Genomic DNA, 17,531 nt, shown 5'->3' on the forward strand with positions numbered 1-17,531 from the left:
GCAGGAGGGGCCACAGTCCCGTTTCCATGCCGCACGCCCTCCTCGAGGCGTGGCAAGGAGGGGGTGGTACTGGGGTGAGCTTGGCATCAGTCAGGATGGGTCGGAACGCTCTTCTTGTCCTCTGCAGTCTTCGTCAAAGAGCCACCCTCGAAACAAGTGTCACGGCCACGTGGGGACCCACAAGTCCTGCTTCATCAGCCTGCTGGAACCCACAATATGCCCCAGTGGGGAACTCAGAATATGCCCCGTGGTCGTGCTTTGTGCCCACAGACTTTCTGCAACATTTGAAAGCGTCGGGCGCAGGGCGTTCCAGCCTGTGTATGCTCACATGCCCCCTCCTGCAACAGGGAGGCCATTTAAGCAAAATCAGAAAAAAGCATCCCAGCCAAGCCTCAGGGCATTCATGGAGGAGGACAGGAGCATTTCCTGGCCTGAGGGCCACGTCTGGGCCCCTGCCCACTTTCGGGGCAGGCTTGCTAGCGCAGCCATCCCACTCTTGATAGGGCTGCGTGGGAATCTTTCAGGAGCCTCGGGCCCGCTGGCCAGCACTGCAGCCTGGCACTCCCTACAACTTCAGCCAGAGGCGCTCCTGGGCCATCATTTGCCCACCTCTGCTCTGGCCTCTCATGCCCGGGAAGGGGGAAGAGGCAGCATGGCTGTTGCCCTAGACTGCTTGCTGAGACTAAGGAGGCCTGTGCTTGGCTGGCACACTTTGTGGGACCCTCCTTACGCTGCCTTGGAGTTCTGGCGTGGAAGAAAGGTCAGGCAGAAACGTAGAGGAATGAAATCCAGCCAGCCGTCATTTGGGCTCCGCCTCTGCTCATTGTGAGGGTGGCTGTCCAGGATGCTTCCACGGGAAGGAACCTCCTCTGGGGGGGGGGGGCGTGTTAGGTGAGCAGTCGAGCCAGGGGAGGGTTTGGGGGGTTAATTTCCACCCAGAAAGGAGCAAAGACCACTTTCTGGCCTGAAGAGAGGGGCCGGCTGCCCACTCAGGGCTACTCCAACTGGACAGGTATACCAAGGTGTGACTAGAGGCGGTGCCTGTGCCACAGCTTGTGAGCTGAAAGGAGTCCAACCATCCTGAAGGGCTGAGTTGTGCCACATCTGCTGGGGTTGCCCACCCACAGCCCTGTGGCCTCCCTCCGCCCTGCTCCCTTTCTCCCTCTAATCCTTGTATGGATTAGAGGACTGTTTGATGTTTATGAAATTGAGCACTCTCTGCTCTTTGTAAACAGCTCTGATTGTATACTGCAGGAAAGGTGGTTCTTTGCTAGTATTCCTTAGTTCCTGGAGGAGCCCCTGTTGGTCTTTGGTCCCTTTCTCCCTCGAGGCAAGCCCCTTCCTCAATCTGACTGCAGCCCCCCTTCCTTTAGGAAGATTCTGAGAGGGGTGGGGGAGAGAGAGGAGATGGCATTTGCGTGAGATGTCCACACACCCCCCCCCCCGCATCTGGAAATGGCAGGAACGGGAGCACGGCCTTGCTCAGAAGGAACTTCTGGCCTTCCAGAGGTCATCTTGGTTCCAGCCCACCATCCCATCAACAAATACCATCTCACCTTCCTTCGTCTTTATTTATATACGTGAGCCTGACAAACACAGTCTGGCATAGCTTATGGTCACAGGGTCAAAGGAGTCCAAAGGCTCCCAAAACAGAACGCAGGATGGAGCTGAGCCTGGAGGAGCCAACGGCCAGGAGCAGCAGCCGGAACCTCTCCTCTCCTCCTGGACAGTTGACCTCTTTGGAAATGGGAAGCCCAGTGCACTGTGGGGGGGGGGATGCCAGCAGGGGAGGGCGGAGTCCCCCGGCTGGGTGCCAGGGCAAACAGGTCCCCTCCTCCGCCCACGGAAGTACGCTCCCTTGCACACGCATTCGTCTGAAAGTCACACTTATTCACACACCATACGCTGCAGATATTGGTACCTGTCCAACCACCCTACACACACCTCTGCCACTCCCCGCCCCAGATTTCGAAGCAGAACAAATCGTGCACATGAAGAAGGTTTGCATATATTTGCATAAGTGTGTGCTTTGAATGTTTATTAATTTTCCTTGCATAATGTGGCTTCTGGGCACAATTTATTCTGCTTCCGAGTGGGAATGGACGGAGGTGGCGGAATGCAGAAGTCCCCCCTCCCACCCACTGGGACCCTGCTCAGGCCCCGCTTAGCTTCTGAGAATCCCACATTCATGCATTGCTCACATAAGTTTCAGGCCCCTTCCTATGTTTATAAGAGCTAGAAAGACACTTTTTAAAAAAAATAAGGAAGAAGGGAAGCCTCGACACTGAATTTGGGCACCTATTAATCACCCTGAATAACCCAACATGCCAAGCATTTCACAAGCACCCATTTCAGCCATTAGACAACCCTCTTTTGTAACAACCCTTCTGTTCTGTGATGGGGTGTGTGTGTGTGTGTGTGTCTCGCCTTGCTGCAGTGAGATAACTGTGCCGCGACATCCCTCTCACCTGTCCCAGAATAGCAGCAGCTGGACAAGGTGCTGCAGCCTAAAGGGAAGGGCTAACAGCCCCCTCCCCAAGGACACGCACACAAACTGCACCACCTCGTCTGCTGGCCTCCCCTCCCCCTCTCCAGGCAGCTTCCAAGTCGCAGCCTCACCCCTCCTTCCAGATGAAGTGCTGGATCCAACCAGTTTTTCCACTGATGAAAAAGGGATGGGGTTCTCTTGACGACCCAAAATGTTGGGGAGCTGCACAAACATAAACCATGGGAGATGGAGGCAGACTGGCTGGAGATTGAGATTGACTGGATCCAGCTTCAGGAAAACAGTAGAGTCCAGTAGCACCTTTACGACTAACCAACTTTATTGTAGCATAAGTTTTCTAGAACCACAGCTCTCTTCATCAGATGCATCATCAGGTGATGAAGAGAGCTGTGGTTCTCGAAAACTTATGCTACAATAAAGTTGGTTAGTCTTAAAGGTGCTACTGGACTCTGCTATTTTGCAACTACCGACTAACACGGCTGACTCTTTTGGAGCCTCAGGAAAGGTGGCTTTGACCCCCGTGTTTGGTTCAGCAGTGGCGGCCTCTGGCAGGAGAAAGTGTTCCTGGTTATTTTTAGTCTCCCTCTCCTTGCCTGCCATCTGGCGCCTGCCTTCATCCCGGGAAGTTTCCGTCAAGCTGCCTCTGGGGCTTGGCAGAAGCCAGAGACGCCACACCGCAGATCATGGCCCCGCCCCACTTGCTCGCAGGCCCAGCAGCACTTTGGCACGGCTGGCACGCCTGAGCAATTTCCTGGTGGGGTCCAGAAGGCAGGGGGGGGGGGCGGCAGCACCACACCAGAAGGCCACGGTCCAATGCTTGTGGGAGAGCACACAGGCCAAGCACATACCCCACCCATGAGGGGAGACCCCCTAAGCTCACATCCCCTTTTGGAGCCACAGGTCCACATGAGTCACCCAGAAACTGCTCACGTGGGCTCTGCAACAGCGTAATAGCAGCCCTGCCGGAGCTGGAGGAGGCCCATCTAGACCCATATCCGGTTTCTAACCCTGGTCAGCTATGGTGCCCCTCCACTCAAGACCGAATAATTTTGCACAGACTTTTTTCTCTCTTCCCTCCTTACAATAGGCTTTTGTGTGAAAGATGCTGGAGGCTGAATACCAGAGAGAGAGAGAGGGGGGGGGGAGAGAGAGAGAGGGGGGGGGAGTCTGTGTGTGTGTGTGCATGAGAGAGGGGGGCGGCCTTCAACTGCTTCCAGTTTCCCACCCAGCTGATTTGATCTGGTCGGTCTCTCGGGTGCCACTGGACTCACATCCGGCTGTTCCACTCCAGACCAACGTGGCTACCCACCTAGAATCGCCTCCAGCAGGCCAAGTGCTGTGCAAGGCAGAAGCCCAATGAAACTGTGAATTGGGGAGGATCGCAAATAGGCTGGTGGGGATTTGACGCTTTGAAACGATCGCAATGAAAAGTGTGCCTTCAAGGAGGGCCCACCCTGCAGCTTGTTGGCATCCTGGCACTAGCCAAAGCTCGTTTCTGTGCCAGGCCACCCGCTCAGCTTTCCACCCCCAACCTCCTCGGAAGCCTGCAGAGCACCCCGCCCCCCCTGAGTCTCCACTTCTGAAATCTCACCAGCCCCCAGCCCCCCCCCACACACACTTGCAAACTGCCCCTTGCTCTCTGAAGGGCTGGAAATGTGCTCTTGTGAATAAAACGTTGAGATGCTAATTTGCCCAACAGCTTTTGCAGCAGGCCTGGGGGACTGCTGACTCCTGCCCACGACCCTTGGCTTGCTCGGGGTGGGGGGCCCAAACAGTCTCCCAGGGGACGGACTGGCAGCCTGCCCTCCCCAGCACGAGCCTCCCCCCGCTGGCTCTCGCCCACTGCCTGACCCCACGTTAAGTCACCACGCTCAGCATATCTGGCATCCCGAAGTGGAAGGTCTCCTCCAGCACGCCCCCCCCCCCCATTTTCAAAGCTCTCCCCCTGCTGGGCTCCCAGGTTGCAGCTGTGACTTCACTTCGAGGTGAACTCAAGCCAGCTCCATCTGGTGCCGCTAAGTAATGCTGCTGCTGCTGTCTTGACTGAGACCTGGACAAGGAAGACTGCCGAACACACACAAACCAGGGATTCCATTTCCAAGCTGGAAAAGACCCATCCCAACCAGGTGCGCGCGCACACACACACACACAGAAACACGACACCCTGGTTCTCTCTTTGGCTGACACCTCCCGCCCCGCCAGGCAGAGGCAGGATTCCCACAATGCACTGGGCTCCAGCAAAGGTTGCTTATGAAATGATGCTGCCCTGGACGAGGCCTTCGGGAGCGTCGACAAACCTTTCCACAGCCCCAAGTGTCACGCTGCAGCTGAGGAAGGGGCTGCGGCTGGGCACAGGCCTTGGCAGGCAGGGGCAGCGGCGACCGTCCTTTGGCCCCTGCCTGGGCCAGCTCCTACTGGCACTGGTGCCTTTCGCCAGGCTCAACGGAGACTGAGGCCTCAGCTCTCCCTGCCCCGTGCTGGACAGAGACTGCTGACGAGTCCAAAGGCAGCCCTCTTCCAGAGTTCAGTCTGCTTTGGGGTCCAAAGCAGAAAAGCAGGGCTGGCTCCGGAGCAAGAGTGACGCCCCGGAGGCCGGGCAGTCTTCCCTGCAGCCCCTGTCCTGCCGAGGAGCTCCTTTCCCAATGGGATCCTTCGGCACCGGTGCATGCAGGGGGCTCCAGTCGTGCATCACTCTGGGGGTCCAAAGGCAGCGGCAGATGGCGAGTCAGTGACGGCATGCCCCTCTTGTGGGTGGGGGCTGCCCTGCCAGAGGAGGACCGACTCTGGCTACAAGATCTGGGCTTCTGCACGGAGAGAAAGAGAAGGTCAAGGAACTGGCTCAAGCTTGTCTCTTCCTCACGACTAGGAAACCCCCAAGAGTTCTTCCGGAGGCCAACCCAAGGCAAATCCTTCTATGTGGGGCTGGTGTTTGGCAACCAGGGTTAAAGCCCAGGTTCACTGCAGCTAAAGTTATCTGGAGCAGAAGGCCAAAAGAGCACGGGATGGAGCTGGGGGTTGGCTCAGGCGGGCGGGAACAACTCCCCCTCCCCGGAGTCCTCGTTACAAAGGGCTCGTAACGCAGCAGTTCTGGAACTTGGCAAAGTGGGAGCTACTGATAAACTTGCTCTTCTATTTGGGACCCACAAGCTGCAGCTCCTGTGCCTGCCAGCTGGTCCATTCTGCTTTGCCCTCTGCTGGGACAATAACAACAATAACAACATTCGATTTATATACCACCTTTCAGGACAACTTAACGCCCACCCAGAGTGGTTTATAAAGTGTGTTGTTATTATCCCCACAACAAAACACCCTGTGAGGTGCGTGGGGCTGAGAGAGCTCTGAGAAACTGTGAGTTACTCCAGGTCACCCAGCTGGCTTCAAACGGAAGAGTGGGGAATCAAACCTGGCTCTCCAGATTAGAGTCCTGCCGCTCTTAACCACGACACCAAACAAAGCAGCCAGCTGTCCCTGCTCAGAAGTGTGAACCTCACAAGCCACCTGTGAGACAGACACAACCAGCTTTGGGGCCATGGCTTACAGTCTGGAATCTGAACCGTGTCTCTTCCGTTCTCCTTCCTGGGCAGCAGTTAAAGGCTACATCTTTCACCTTTCACTGCCTGCAAGTCAGGCACGGGCAGCCCACCCACCCCCTGCCCACCCACTCTCCACCCAGCGCCAGGGCGCCACACTCACTGGGCAAGGCCTTCATGTGGATGGTGGCTGAGAGCAGGTCGTGGTTTTTTGTGGCCTCTTTGCTGTGTTTCTTCATCCGGATCCTGGAAACAAAAAGGAGAGAGAATAAGTGATGTTCTCCAGAAGGTCACGGAGCTCTTTGTACCTGACTCGTGAAAGTTTCCCTGCTCCCCGGCCCCCACTCCTACTCTCACAGCTTTTAACACCGGGGGGGGGGGGAGCAGATTAAGAAGCCATCAGCCCACCCTGGTTCTCAACTGGCTTGGGCAAGGGGTTGCATCCCTCTGCTGCTTTGACTGAAGGCCGGACCCTCCAGATGCAGCCGAGTTCATCCCCCACCTTCAGGAATAACTCCCTAGAAGTGGGAAAGCAGAGCACAGCCTGCAAAGGGCCTCACGGGAACTCCTTTCCCCTCCCAAAGTCCTGATTTCCTTTCGATTTTCAGGGAGTTTCTCCAAGGTGACCCGCCCAGCACTCGGAAGCAGCACATGGATTCTGGCCTCTCCTTCCGCTGCCTGTCCAGAAAGAGCGCTCATCGGTCACGAAACGGCGTTTGAGGCTTCTGCGTGAAGGAGTTTTGAAACTGCCTCAAGCACGTTTCTGGAGAGGTGGCATATGCATTTTATAACTCAAGAAACAAACAGGAGGCAAGAGGGGCACAAAGGGAAGGCCCGACGGAGGCCTGGGCAATCACGCCTGGGGTGGAGAAAGAGAGGCACTTCCTTTCTTCTCTCAAAGAGTGCTAGGGCTTGGGACCCTCCGCTGAATTGGATGGGACGGAAGATTCAGGACAGACTTCTTCAGATGACACAGAAGTCGTGAATGGAGTTTGCTCCCACTTGGTGTAAAGACGGCCACTAACTGACTTTAAAAAGAGAACGAGTCTCTCAATGGAGATCAGCCCCGATGGCTAAATGGAACCTCCCCTTTCAAAGGCAGTGTATCTCTGAAGGACAGCTGCTGTTGCCTGCACGCCCTGCTTGCAGGCTTCTCAAAGACATCTTCCTGGCCAGTGCTGGAAATGGGAGACTGGCCTCGCTGCTCCCAGGGCTCGTCCAGACGGCCCCCCCAGCCCGGCTAGGCCAGAAGAGGCCAGGCCCACCTCTCCCGACTTTCCTCCTCCGGAACTGGAAAGCTGCTACTTTTTGTTTCTTTGCTCCAGCACTGGCGACATGACCAATTTCTGTCTTGTTTTCAGTGGACAGTCTCCAGAATCAGGGTGGACCTCAGCCAACAACACGTCACCGGCTGGGCTGGCACTTGGCTGTGGGCAGAGTGAGCGCAGTGGAGGAGAACGGGCTGCGGCGGCAGAGGCGTTTGCCCGGCTTTGAGGCCAGACTTCCTTCCGGCCCTTGCCTGTTCGGCACCGGAGCTCTAAGGCCTTCCAAACGCAACATTTCAGCAAACGCTGCCGAGAGAAAAGGGCAGCTCTTCTCCCAAAGCCGTGTGGCCTTGGAAGGGCAAGGACACCTACCACATCAGAAAGGCAAACACGAGGATCACAGCCAGGACAAAGAAGGCGAAGACGCCAAGCGACACCAGAACTGCCACCTTCTCCAGGGGGTCGCTGTGGCCTGCTAAAGATAGAAACAGACCGCGGTGATTCTGTGCAGACCAACCACCAACCGCTCTGGCACTTGCCTGGAGGGAGAAGCTGGCCCTGACCACCCCAACCACCAAGACATCTTCCCACCCCCGCCCTGATGGCCCGGAGGAGGGCAGGCCAGAGAGAGGACTCCACTGAGGCCGTCCCTTCAGCAGCCGAGGCAAGCAAATGGCCAGCAGTCCTAGGAGGTCTGTTAACTTCTGTGGCACCTAGAAGGGCCAAAGTCTTGAACAGAATCTCCTCGTCTAAAAAATCCCACCACCACAGTCAGAGCGGTCCCTCAGTGGAACGGGCTTCCTCGGGAGGTGGTGGGCTCTCCTTCTCTGGAGGTTTTAAAGCAGAGGCCAGAGGGCCATCTGACAGCAGTGCTGATTCTGTGAACCTGGGCAGATCACGAGGGGGAGGGCAGGAAGGGTTGCATCAGTGCTTTGTTCTTGTGGCCCCTTCTTACGTGCCCAGGGTAATGCCAATCACCACCTTGGGGTCAGGTAGCAATTTCCCCCCGCCCAGTTTGGCCAGGGATCCTGATGGTGATTTGCCACCTTCTGGGCATGGAGAAAGGGCCACTGTGTGTGTGGGGTGGGGTGGGGGTGGGGGTGGGGATTTGGGAATTTCCTGCATTGTGCAGGGGGTTGGACTAGATGACCCTGGAGGTACCTTCCAACCCTCTGATTTTATGATTTTAAGCTCTCTCTCCAGCCTTTTTCCTCGGAAGCTGTTTCAGTCTCCAAATGGCCCTAATAGAAAACAGAAATCTGCAATTTCTCCTTGGGGAGGGGGACCAAGTGTCCTTTCAGCATACACAACACACCTCAAATTTCTCCTCACCAAACCAAGGGCACCCTGTTCAGGCGCCCCTCTCCATATGGATTGCACAGCTTTATTTAACTGGGGCACGCACACGTGTGTCTTCCCTCTCAGTGGAAGCCCTGAGAAAGTTTCTCTTCGAGATACCCCTCATTCACAAACATTCCAACTTCTCGTGGGTAAAGCACCAGCACAAAGTTCCTTGGCCAGGGGACCTCTACCTTGTTGAGCCTGAAATTATGAGAGCATGTGGTGGGTGCCCCCAGCAACTGGGCCCTGCCGCCCAGCTGATTGGCAACAGGCTTAGATGGGAGGAACTTTTCCCTGGCGGAGCCGGCTAGGAAAAGCCCCGCCCCTTCCTGTAGCACATGGGCGGGTGTCAGAAAACCTCTTGCGGTCTCATTTGTGCCCAGGGGCACAGTGTTGGGGATCAATGGCCTAGGGACAGGAAGACCACCAAGAGGCTATGTGGGCAGCGTCAACGGAGCAGGCGCCTTCTCATCCCCACAAGAGGCCTTCTTGGTGGGGGGGGGGGCTCGTCCTCGAGTACTTACCAACAGGTTCGTTGTTGGGGGCCAGAGAGGGCTCCTCGGCTGGACTCTCTGGCTCAATGGCTGCGGTGGCTACTTCGCTGGGTGCCATGGTTTGCCCTGAAAAGAGACAAAGGAGCAAACGAGGCCTGGAATTGTAGGAGAGAATGGAATGTTCCCTGAGGAGGCAGCATTCCCCACTGGATGCTGCCACCGGTCCCGGGCTGTGCCCCTCGAGGCATTTCCTGTGTGCCTCAACTCCCTGCCCCCCCCGACCGCCCCCCTTACCGAGAGTGGGCATGCCCCACGCCTCGTGGCTCCACTCGCTCCAGCTCCCCGCGTCCAGAAAGTCCCTCGCGCTGACCTGGACCACGTGCTCCAGGCCCATGAAGGCGTCTGTTATCAGCTCGGAGACGTTGGCTGTCTCCACCTGCCAATTCAGGACATGCAGTTATCTGTGGCCCGGGAATGCCTTTTTCGGCAAGCAATACGGCAGGGCATGTTCCAGGGCATATTGCCAGTTCAGAGCAGGTGATGGGAGAGCTCTCACCCTACACCAATGCTGCATACTCTCAAAAGCCAGTTTGGTGTAGTGGTTAAGAGCACCGGAGTCTAATCTGGAGAGCCGGGTTTGATTCCCCACGCCTCCACGAAGCCAGCTGGGTGACCTTGGGCGAGTCACAGTTCTCTTGAGCTCTCTCAGCCGCACCCACCTCACAGGGTGATTGTTGTGGGGATAATAATAACATACTTTGTAAACCACTCTGTGTTAAGTCATCCCGAGGGGGGTTTATAAATTGAATGTTGTTGTTGTTATTATTATTATTATTATTAAAAGAGCCCCAAAGTCAGCGGCAGTTGTTTGCTTCCTTGCTACAAAAACACACACGGGGCAGGTTTGTTCACCAATCTTCTTGGAGAGAACGCTGGAAACATTTGTGAGCAAAAATATTTTTGAAGTTCCATTAAACCTGGAAGAGGAGGAGGAGGACGTGTGACAGGATGTCGCCAGAAGCTGCTGTTTGGCCTTTGATCGGACCAGAGGACGTCTAATTCACACGTGCATCTTTTGTATTGGTGAGATATGAATGGCTGCAGTGAAACCTATCAAGGACAGGCCGCAGTATTAAGTGCCCTGAGAAGCACCTGGGAACTGGTACTTGGACTTTCAGTTTCAGAAGAAAGAGGGCATACAGCGTTTAAAATAAATAAACAAGCCAACAACCCAAGTGTGGGCGCAGAGGAGGACAAAATAAACAGTAAGCATTTGAAGAGTACTTTTAGTCTTGAAAGGACTTCCCGCACATTATCTCAATAACCCGTACAGTTGCCCTTTAAGGTAGGGCAGAATCACTATATTGGTATTACAAAGGAGAGGAGGCTGGAACCAAGGGCTCAAACAGACACACTGAAGAATCACACCTCTCCATCAGTCTGTAAAATTCAAACTGTATTTGTGCAGCCTAAATGTGGTGGAGCTGTTTTTGACTCACAAGACCAAAGGATCAAACCTCCTCTTTCTTTCTTACACGTCCCCAGTGCAAACTGAGGCTGCCGGAGACCGCAGTTGAGAGGTGCAATCTCTGTTCTGTCTGTTTGAGCTCTGAGAAAGAGTGACTTGGAAATGTCTTCATACTGAAGTAGGTAAAAGGTAAAGGTAGCCCCCTGTGCAAGCACCGAGTCATTGCTGACCCATGGGGGACGTCGCATCATGACGTTTTCTTGGCAGAGTTTTTACAGGGTGGCTTGCCATTGCCTTCCCCAGTCATCTACACTTTACTCCCAGGAAACTGGGTACTCATTTACCGACCTTGGAAGGATGGAAGGCTGAGTCAACCTTGAGCCGGAAGTACATATACCGAAGTATATATCTCTTTTGTTTTCTGAGAGTAACATTTCAGATTTTCCCATCTGCAGCTGGTTTCTCTTATCTATTCTCTCTTCTGTATACTTATTCTACAGCTACATCCGGCATAATCAGTTCAGAAGGAGCTTTCTCTTATCAGCCTGTAAGTGTGGTATATTGCATAATGATTGCAGGTGCCTCTTACTAGCAGCAAGCTTGCTTGGTTTGCATGTATAGTAACCAGGGTTATCCTTTTTACCCTAAGTACAAACAGCAGGCACTTCACAATGATTGGCCTCAGCATTCACATGTCTTCTGCTCGACTATTTTGCTCCCGTGTATATCCTTTGCATGGTACAATAATAAAAATACTATAATGGCACCTGAGAATAAAGTTGCATAGAGATAGAAAAGGCACATAAAATATTCTAGTCCATTAAATTCACTTCCATCAGAAGGAATGGAGTTTTCTTCCAGCGCACAAATAAGAGTGAGCTGGTTTAAAATGGTACACCAGTGGCACCAAACCCTGAACAGATTATTTAAACTTCTTCTCTCAGCTAGTAATAATAACTTCTCCAAAATAACTCCCAAAGCAAATTACATCCATATGTGGTGGTTACACCCCAGGGGAAACACTACAGAAGACGAGTTTTGAGATATGGGGCTTGGCCTTTAATTTGAAACCTGAAATTGAGCTTAAAGTGTGTCAATATCATAACTGATTCCAGAGACAGACGCGATATGCGTTAACCTCTGCAAGAACGCTATTTGCATCATACTGAACATCATACTGTTGTCTGGCAAATTAGAAGGGTTCTTAAAGATCTGGGAATAACAATCAATAGTCAATCTAACAACAATTAGATGATAAAAATTGGCCATAATTGGCTGCATTTAAAAAAGAACCCTTAAGCCATCAGAGAGGAACAAATCTAACCGTAAATTCTTTTCCTTCACTTGTTTTTAAATTAGTGAATCCGAAGTGCGGTTTGTGCTGAATACTGGTTTTGATTATGAGGTGTTGCATTTTTTTTAAAAAAGAGGAAGAGCAGCTTGCACAAAACGAGATTTAAACCAGCGGCCCTGTGTGTCAAAGCTCCGTTTCTTGACCTCAGTGCTACACCCGTTTCAGACCAGGGTGACACGGACTTGTATATTGTCCCTGAAGTCTTGCCACCTGCCAGAGCTCCCACCTGGCTCCCACCTACTCATCCGGCACTTACCATGGACCACGAGCTGTGCATGACGGGGCGATACTGGAGCCGGAACTTGAGCTGAAAGTGGGGCTCGTTGGGCCACGTGGAGGGGTACTCCCAGCTCACACGCAGCCGCCGGGGGGCTGACGGCACTGGCTCAACCCGCAGGCCTTCTGGGGGATCTGGCTTGACTAGGGAGAACGAGGCAGAGGGAAGACATGAGAGGCATGGAGAAGGGAGACGGAAGGCCTGCTTGTTCCTCCCTCCAGCTGACCCCTCTCTGGGAACGGGTGCTCTTTGAGTGGGGACGCCGGGCGTGTCAAAGGGGGGATGTGTGTGTGTCTGCGGGGAGGGGGGACAGTTTGCAAAATGCTTGACAAACCTCGTTGCGTTTGCCTTCGTAAGTGCCCAGCAAAACGGGAGCAGCAGAGACCTGCTTCCTCACAAGGGGAACAGAGGCCAAGACAGAAGGTGCTGGCTGAGGGGGCGCAGGGAATTTGTGGCACTGCCAGAAGCGGGACTTGAATCCAGACCCCCCCCCCCATTCAGCCCTTCCTGCCTCACTGCCCCCTACTGCTTGGCACACCCTCTGCCTCTGGCTCGGCCAGGACACTTCCCTCCTTCAGCAAGTCTTCCCTAAGCATTTGTCAATGTCTCCCTCCCTCCCTCCCACACACAAAACCAACCATCGGCCAGTGTTTTGCAATTCCCCCTCCCAAACAATTTAATGCAGACTCAAAGGCCTCTGGGGCAGCTCCTCTGCTCTGTACAGCACCTGGCACACGGCTGGCACTCTTAAGCAGCAGTAATGGGGAGGGAGGCTGGCACTTGTCTGATGCACCAGGACAGGACTGTGGCACCATTGGCCTTGCAGCCCCCCCTCCCCCTGCCCAGAGGCAAAGCCTTCCAGGCCCAGTTTAAGATGTTTCTCTTCTAAAATCCAGCCTGGAGCCAGGATGTCGACTATTCTGTACATTTCTCTCTGCTTTTCTCCCATATTGGGTGCCTTCTCCAGTTCAGACTGGCTTCCCCCTCTGTGGGTGCAAGTGACCGCCCAGCCTCCTTGCCTGGAGAGCTAGCCTGGTTACGACCCTCTCTTCCAATGGAGAGTCACCCGGTTCGGAGCCTAACTAGCTTCAGACCTGGCCACAAAATTCCTTCCCACCCAGACGTGAAGCTGGTGGTTCTCAGCCTGCTTTTAGAGTGGCACTTTCAGATCTGTGCTTGTGAGCCTCTTTGTTGTATTCCCCGCCCCCCCCCCCCTCATACGACGGGGAGCCTAGCAGGGTTAACAGTGCAAGGTATCAGTTTTTATGATAAACTGAATAAAGCCTCGGCTCATCCGCTACCAGGTTGAGAAATTAAGCCAGTTCAGGGTTGCCTCTGTTGTGCCCCCTCCCCATCCGGGCCCGACTGTTGGGCTTTCCGGAGGAAGGGAAGGGTCACTCATCTGCCAGCAGGTTCTCAACTGGTGCATTAGTATGTCATAGTTGCCCTTAGGCATTCGGCACAGCGCCTGTTGTGTACCCTATTCATTCAACAGTTTCACGTGTTTTATAACTCTTTTTTGCACAGGGTATAATTCACAGAATTATAGAGCTGGAAGTATCCCCAAAGATCATCTAGTCCAACTCTCTGCAGAAGGAAGCAAATTCACAGCTCTCCCCTCCCCCGCTGTGACCCCTGCTCTGCAGCAGGAAGAGAAAAAGCAGGCGCTGGCCTGTGGCTGCTTGCACGGTAGCCGCTGGGCCTGGAACGACCAGCATTTGCTCACTCCACTTTAGCAGAGAATCCACAGATTGCCTCCCGGTAGGGGCCCCAATGCCCCCCTGCCCAACCTGCCTTCAGACCTGATTGGCAGCTGTGCCTTGTGAACCTAGGCAGGGCCCCCACAAGCTGGACCTTCACCTCCACACGACTTACGGATGGCTTGCACGGTGAAGTCGAGCAGGCGGCAGCTGGAGCCCAGGGGATTCATCTCCGTCACGTTCATGCGGTAGGAGCTCCAGAACTGGGCCTTGCTGACGGTGCAGGAGTGGGGGTGGGCGGGGTCCAGGAGGCAGAGTCCCTCGTCGCTGCTCTGCGACCTGCGGGCACACAAGCAGGGGGGCCTTTCAGCTGCCACCCACTCCCCAGCCCTGCATCCCACCCCTGGGCTGCCCGAGAAATCTGCTGCATCCTGGGACTGGCCTATTCTTGGAAGTTCGTGGGGACTTGGGGGTGCTGCTTGGGGAGGGTGGAGACTGAGGAGGGGAAGAGAAGGTGCTCCCCAGGACGCCCGAGAGTCTGCCCCCCCCCAAGGCTGCCACTCCCTAAAGGAGATCTGATCTCCGTTGTTGGGAGATCGGCTGCAATTCTGGGAGAACGCCAGTCCCACCTGGAGGCTGGCAACCAAATCTACGCAGCCAGACTGCTTAACACCTAGAGCACTTTTCAGGCTGCAGCGCTACGGGCAGGGATGGAGATCTGCAAGCTGCCTTAAGAAAGTGCCGTTCTCTCTTTCAAAGAAGCAAACAGTTACGCTGGACGCAAGAAGACAGGCGGATGCTGAACCTGACAATCGGTCCGTCAAGGCCTCAGACTGGCGGGGGCACCCCAGGGCCTCAGGCAGGGTCTTTCCCACCTCCTGCTGCCTGGTCCTTTTAGCAGGGCCGGCTGGGGACTGGATCGGGGACCTTCCGCATGCACAACAGAGGCTCCGCCACTGAGCCACGGCCCCTCCCCTTTTCTGAGCGGCAAATGCAGAAAGACGGAAATGCAGTTTAGGGCAAACACTGATAAATGGGAGGGCGGCAGGAAAGCACCTGGGAGCAGGAAACGCCGATGGTAAATCCGGGAGTCAAAGTGGGTACCACCCACGTCCACTCGTTTCCACACACACACTCCCCCAAATCATGGCCAAGATCAGAACCCCACAGGGCCTGGAATTCTGCCATAAACAGAAGGCCACGAACACCTACGGTCGGTGGGTGCAGCGTGGCATTCGCCTGTCCTCTGGCATCTCTATAGTGAAAGTTGGAGTGGGGACCCTGTCCGCTTTCAGACGGGAAGCACCAACAAAGAACATGGTGGTGGAGGGGTGATGCTCGCCCTTCTCTGTCATGAAGAAGCCAGAAGGCAGAGGCGGCTTTAATTTCCCCTCCTTCCCTCTGGCCCGAAGCTACATCACTGCTCAGGAATATCATGTCCTCTGCCAGGACCTGCTGCACATGCCACTTGCTGACAGATGAAGCCCCCCCAGAGCTTTCCTGCTCCTGGCTTGGCGCCAGGCTCTTATATTCCTGGAAGGTCGGAGGCAGGCTGCAAATCCCTCTCTCTCACACACACACGCACGCTCCCCTGCTTGTTGTGTGTGAGCGAGGAGAAGAGCTGAGCCAAGGCAGGCAAGCCCCAGGAAGCAGGCCCTCCGCTCCTTTCCTTCCCGGCTGCCCCAGTGAAGCCCCCTTGGCAGTTTCCTGTGAGCAAAGGCTAAAGGGTCTGGCCAGCCCACAGAAGAGGAGCATAAGGTGGGGGAGAGGGCCGCTCTTACTGGCGGGACTGGGCAAATCGGATATGAGCAGAGGCCCACCGCCAAACCTCCCACAGCTCAGGGGCACAGAGGCTTTCAAGGCCGTCTTCCGAGTCTTGATGGAAAGGCAATGAGAGCCAGTTTGGTGAGCCGGGTTTGATTCCGCCCTCCTCCGCTTGAAGCCAGCTGGGGGACCTTGGGTCAGTCACAGCTCTCTCAGAGCTCTCTCAGCCCCACCCACCTCACAGGATGATTGTCATGAGGATAATAATAACACACTTTGTAAAACGCCCTGAGGGTGGTTGTCCTGAAGGGTAGTATATAAATCAAATGGTGTTGTTGTTGTTGTTGTTGTTGTTGTTGTTATTAACTAACATCCACACGAACAGCGTGCAGAGGTTTCCAAGGGGGCCAGAAAGCACAAGCAGGAAACGTCTGTTAAGCTTCTTCTGAACCAAGGGAAGGTTGATTTAGGGTCCGCAGTGGGAGGGGTCCCGGAAGCACAGCAGCAGGTCGGCCAACGGGGAAAGGTGGAGAACGTCCCCTCCCTCCACTGGGGATCTCACAGAAGTTAGACCACCCATCTGCTGGGGACAACGCTGCCAGGACCACGGACTGGGCTACCAGACCTTCCCAAATGCAACAGTCTGTCCTCCCTGCCCCCCCAAGTATACTCCCCACCCCCACAGGACCCCAGGAGCAGAGACCCAACCTCCTTACCTTCGCCGCTCATCGCCTGGCCGGAATTTCTTCCTGGAAAGGGGGAGAGAGAAAGAGAGCGATCAGGAGAGAAGGGGCAGAAGCTCTGGCCGGAGTCTGTCTGGCCGTCCGTCTCAGGAGGGGCAGCAGAAGTCACCCCCTGAACCTTCACTGTGTTGGGTGACGTACAACAGACCGAACGATCGTACCGAGCAACTGCAACGCTGGAAGGGCTGCGCGTACCTCCTCTTTGGAACCACTGCAGCCCCCCTCTAAGACGAGTCACGGCAACTCGCTTTTGTTAAGGTTATGACAAGAAGATCTGCCGTACTTCCCACAAAGGACTGGGAGGTGATTTGCACGGGACTCCCTCCTGTGCCTTGGCCAGAATCAGACCTGCGTAGCTTCGGCAAAGCTTCTCCATCTTGCAAACTCCCTGGGACCCCCTGCCGCAGGGCTCTTTATTATCCTGACCATGAGGCTGGGGAGGGGTGGCTGACTGGTGTGCCTAGAGACACCTGGCGACTCTCTGGTGCTCAGCTCATGTAACCCCTCTGAGGTGATTGGTTTAGCCCAGTAGGGTGGAGTCAGTAGCTAGAAGCTGGCTGCTGAGGAGGAGGCTGGTTGCTGGGAAGATTAATAATAATTAATATGCTCTTATCACCTTGATTAAGGCAATCAAGTGTTGTATGTAAACAATATGACTTACAAGTGGTGTTTGTATATTGTGTTCGGTTGGTGTCACTGGGACTGTATTATTTTTGCAGAGCTGTAATTCCCCAACAAGAAGACAGAAGCCGGGGCTCCAGTGGCTCCGAATTAGTGAAAAAGGACTCACCACTTCATGGAATGTTGAACTGTTTTACCTTTCCAAAGACACAGTTGATTTAAAGTTCCTGTATGGTTGCACTTAGGAGTTTAGTTTAAAAAACAGTTGTATTTTATTAATGGTTAAAAAGTTTAAAAAAGAAAAAAATCTTTCTTAACTTAAACCTGTGTGAGAGTTTGCTTCCTAAGCCCCAGAGAGCCCATAAAAAGAGAAGTTCCACTCACACTTACCCGGCGATGTTCTAGCCTACTGGGGACGCTGGGCACCTGGTGCTCAGAGCCGTGGGGTTAAACTTCCCCCGTTTCCCA

The 17,531-nt window shown here is 54.5% G+C and overlaps 1 protein-coding gene across 2 annotated transcripts in view; it reads right to left on the reverse strand.

Moving 5' to 3' along the window:
* Positions 1-4,133: 4,133 nt before the first annotated feature.
* IL11RA (interleukin 11 receptor subunit alpha) overlaps positions 4,134-17,531 on the reverse strand; it is a 51,290-nt gene continuing 37,892 nt past the window's right edge. For both annotated transcript variants that reach the window (XM_054986964.1, XM_054986963.1), the window contains 8 exons: positions 16,416-16,448; positions 14,111-14,274; positions 12,215-12,378; positions 9,431-9,572; positions 9,167-9,262; positions 7,674-7,776; positions 6,200-6,282; positions 4,134-5,310 (listed from right to left, as the gene is read on the reverse strand). In XM_054986964.1, coding sequence (XP_054842939.1) covers positions 5,294-5,310; positions 6,200-6,282; positions 7,674-7,776; positions 9,167-9,262; positions 9,431-9,572; positions 12,215-12,378; positions 14,111-14,274; positions 16,416-16,448 — 802 coding nt within the window. In that variant the 3' untranslated portion in view covers positions 4,134-5,293. The remainder of the gene's footprint in view (positions 5,311-6,199; positions 6,283-7,673; positions 7,777-9,166; positions 9,263-9,430; positions 9,573-12,214; positions 12,379-14,110; positions 14,275-16,415; positions 16,449-17,531) is intronic.

This window comes from Eublepharis macularius, chromosome 8 (genome assembly GCF_028583425.1).
Source record: "Eublepharis macularius isolate TG4126 chromosome 8, MPM_Emac_v1.0, whole genome shotgun sequence".
Classification (NCBI taxonomy): Eukaryota; Metazoa; Chordata; class Lepidosauria; order Squamata; family Eublepharidae; genus Eublepharis; species Eublepharis macularius.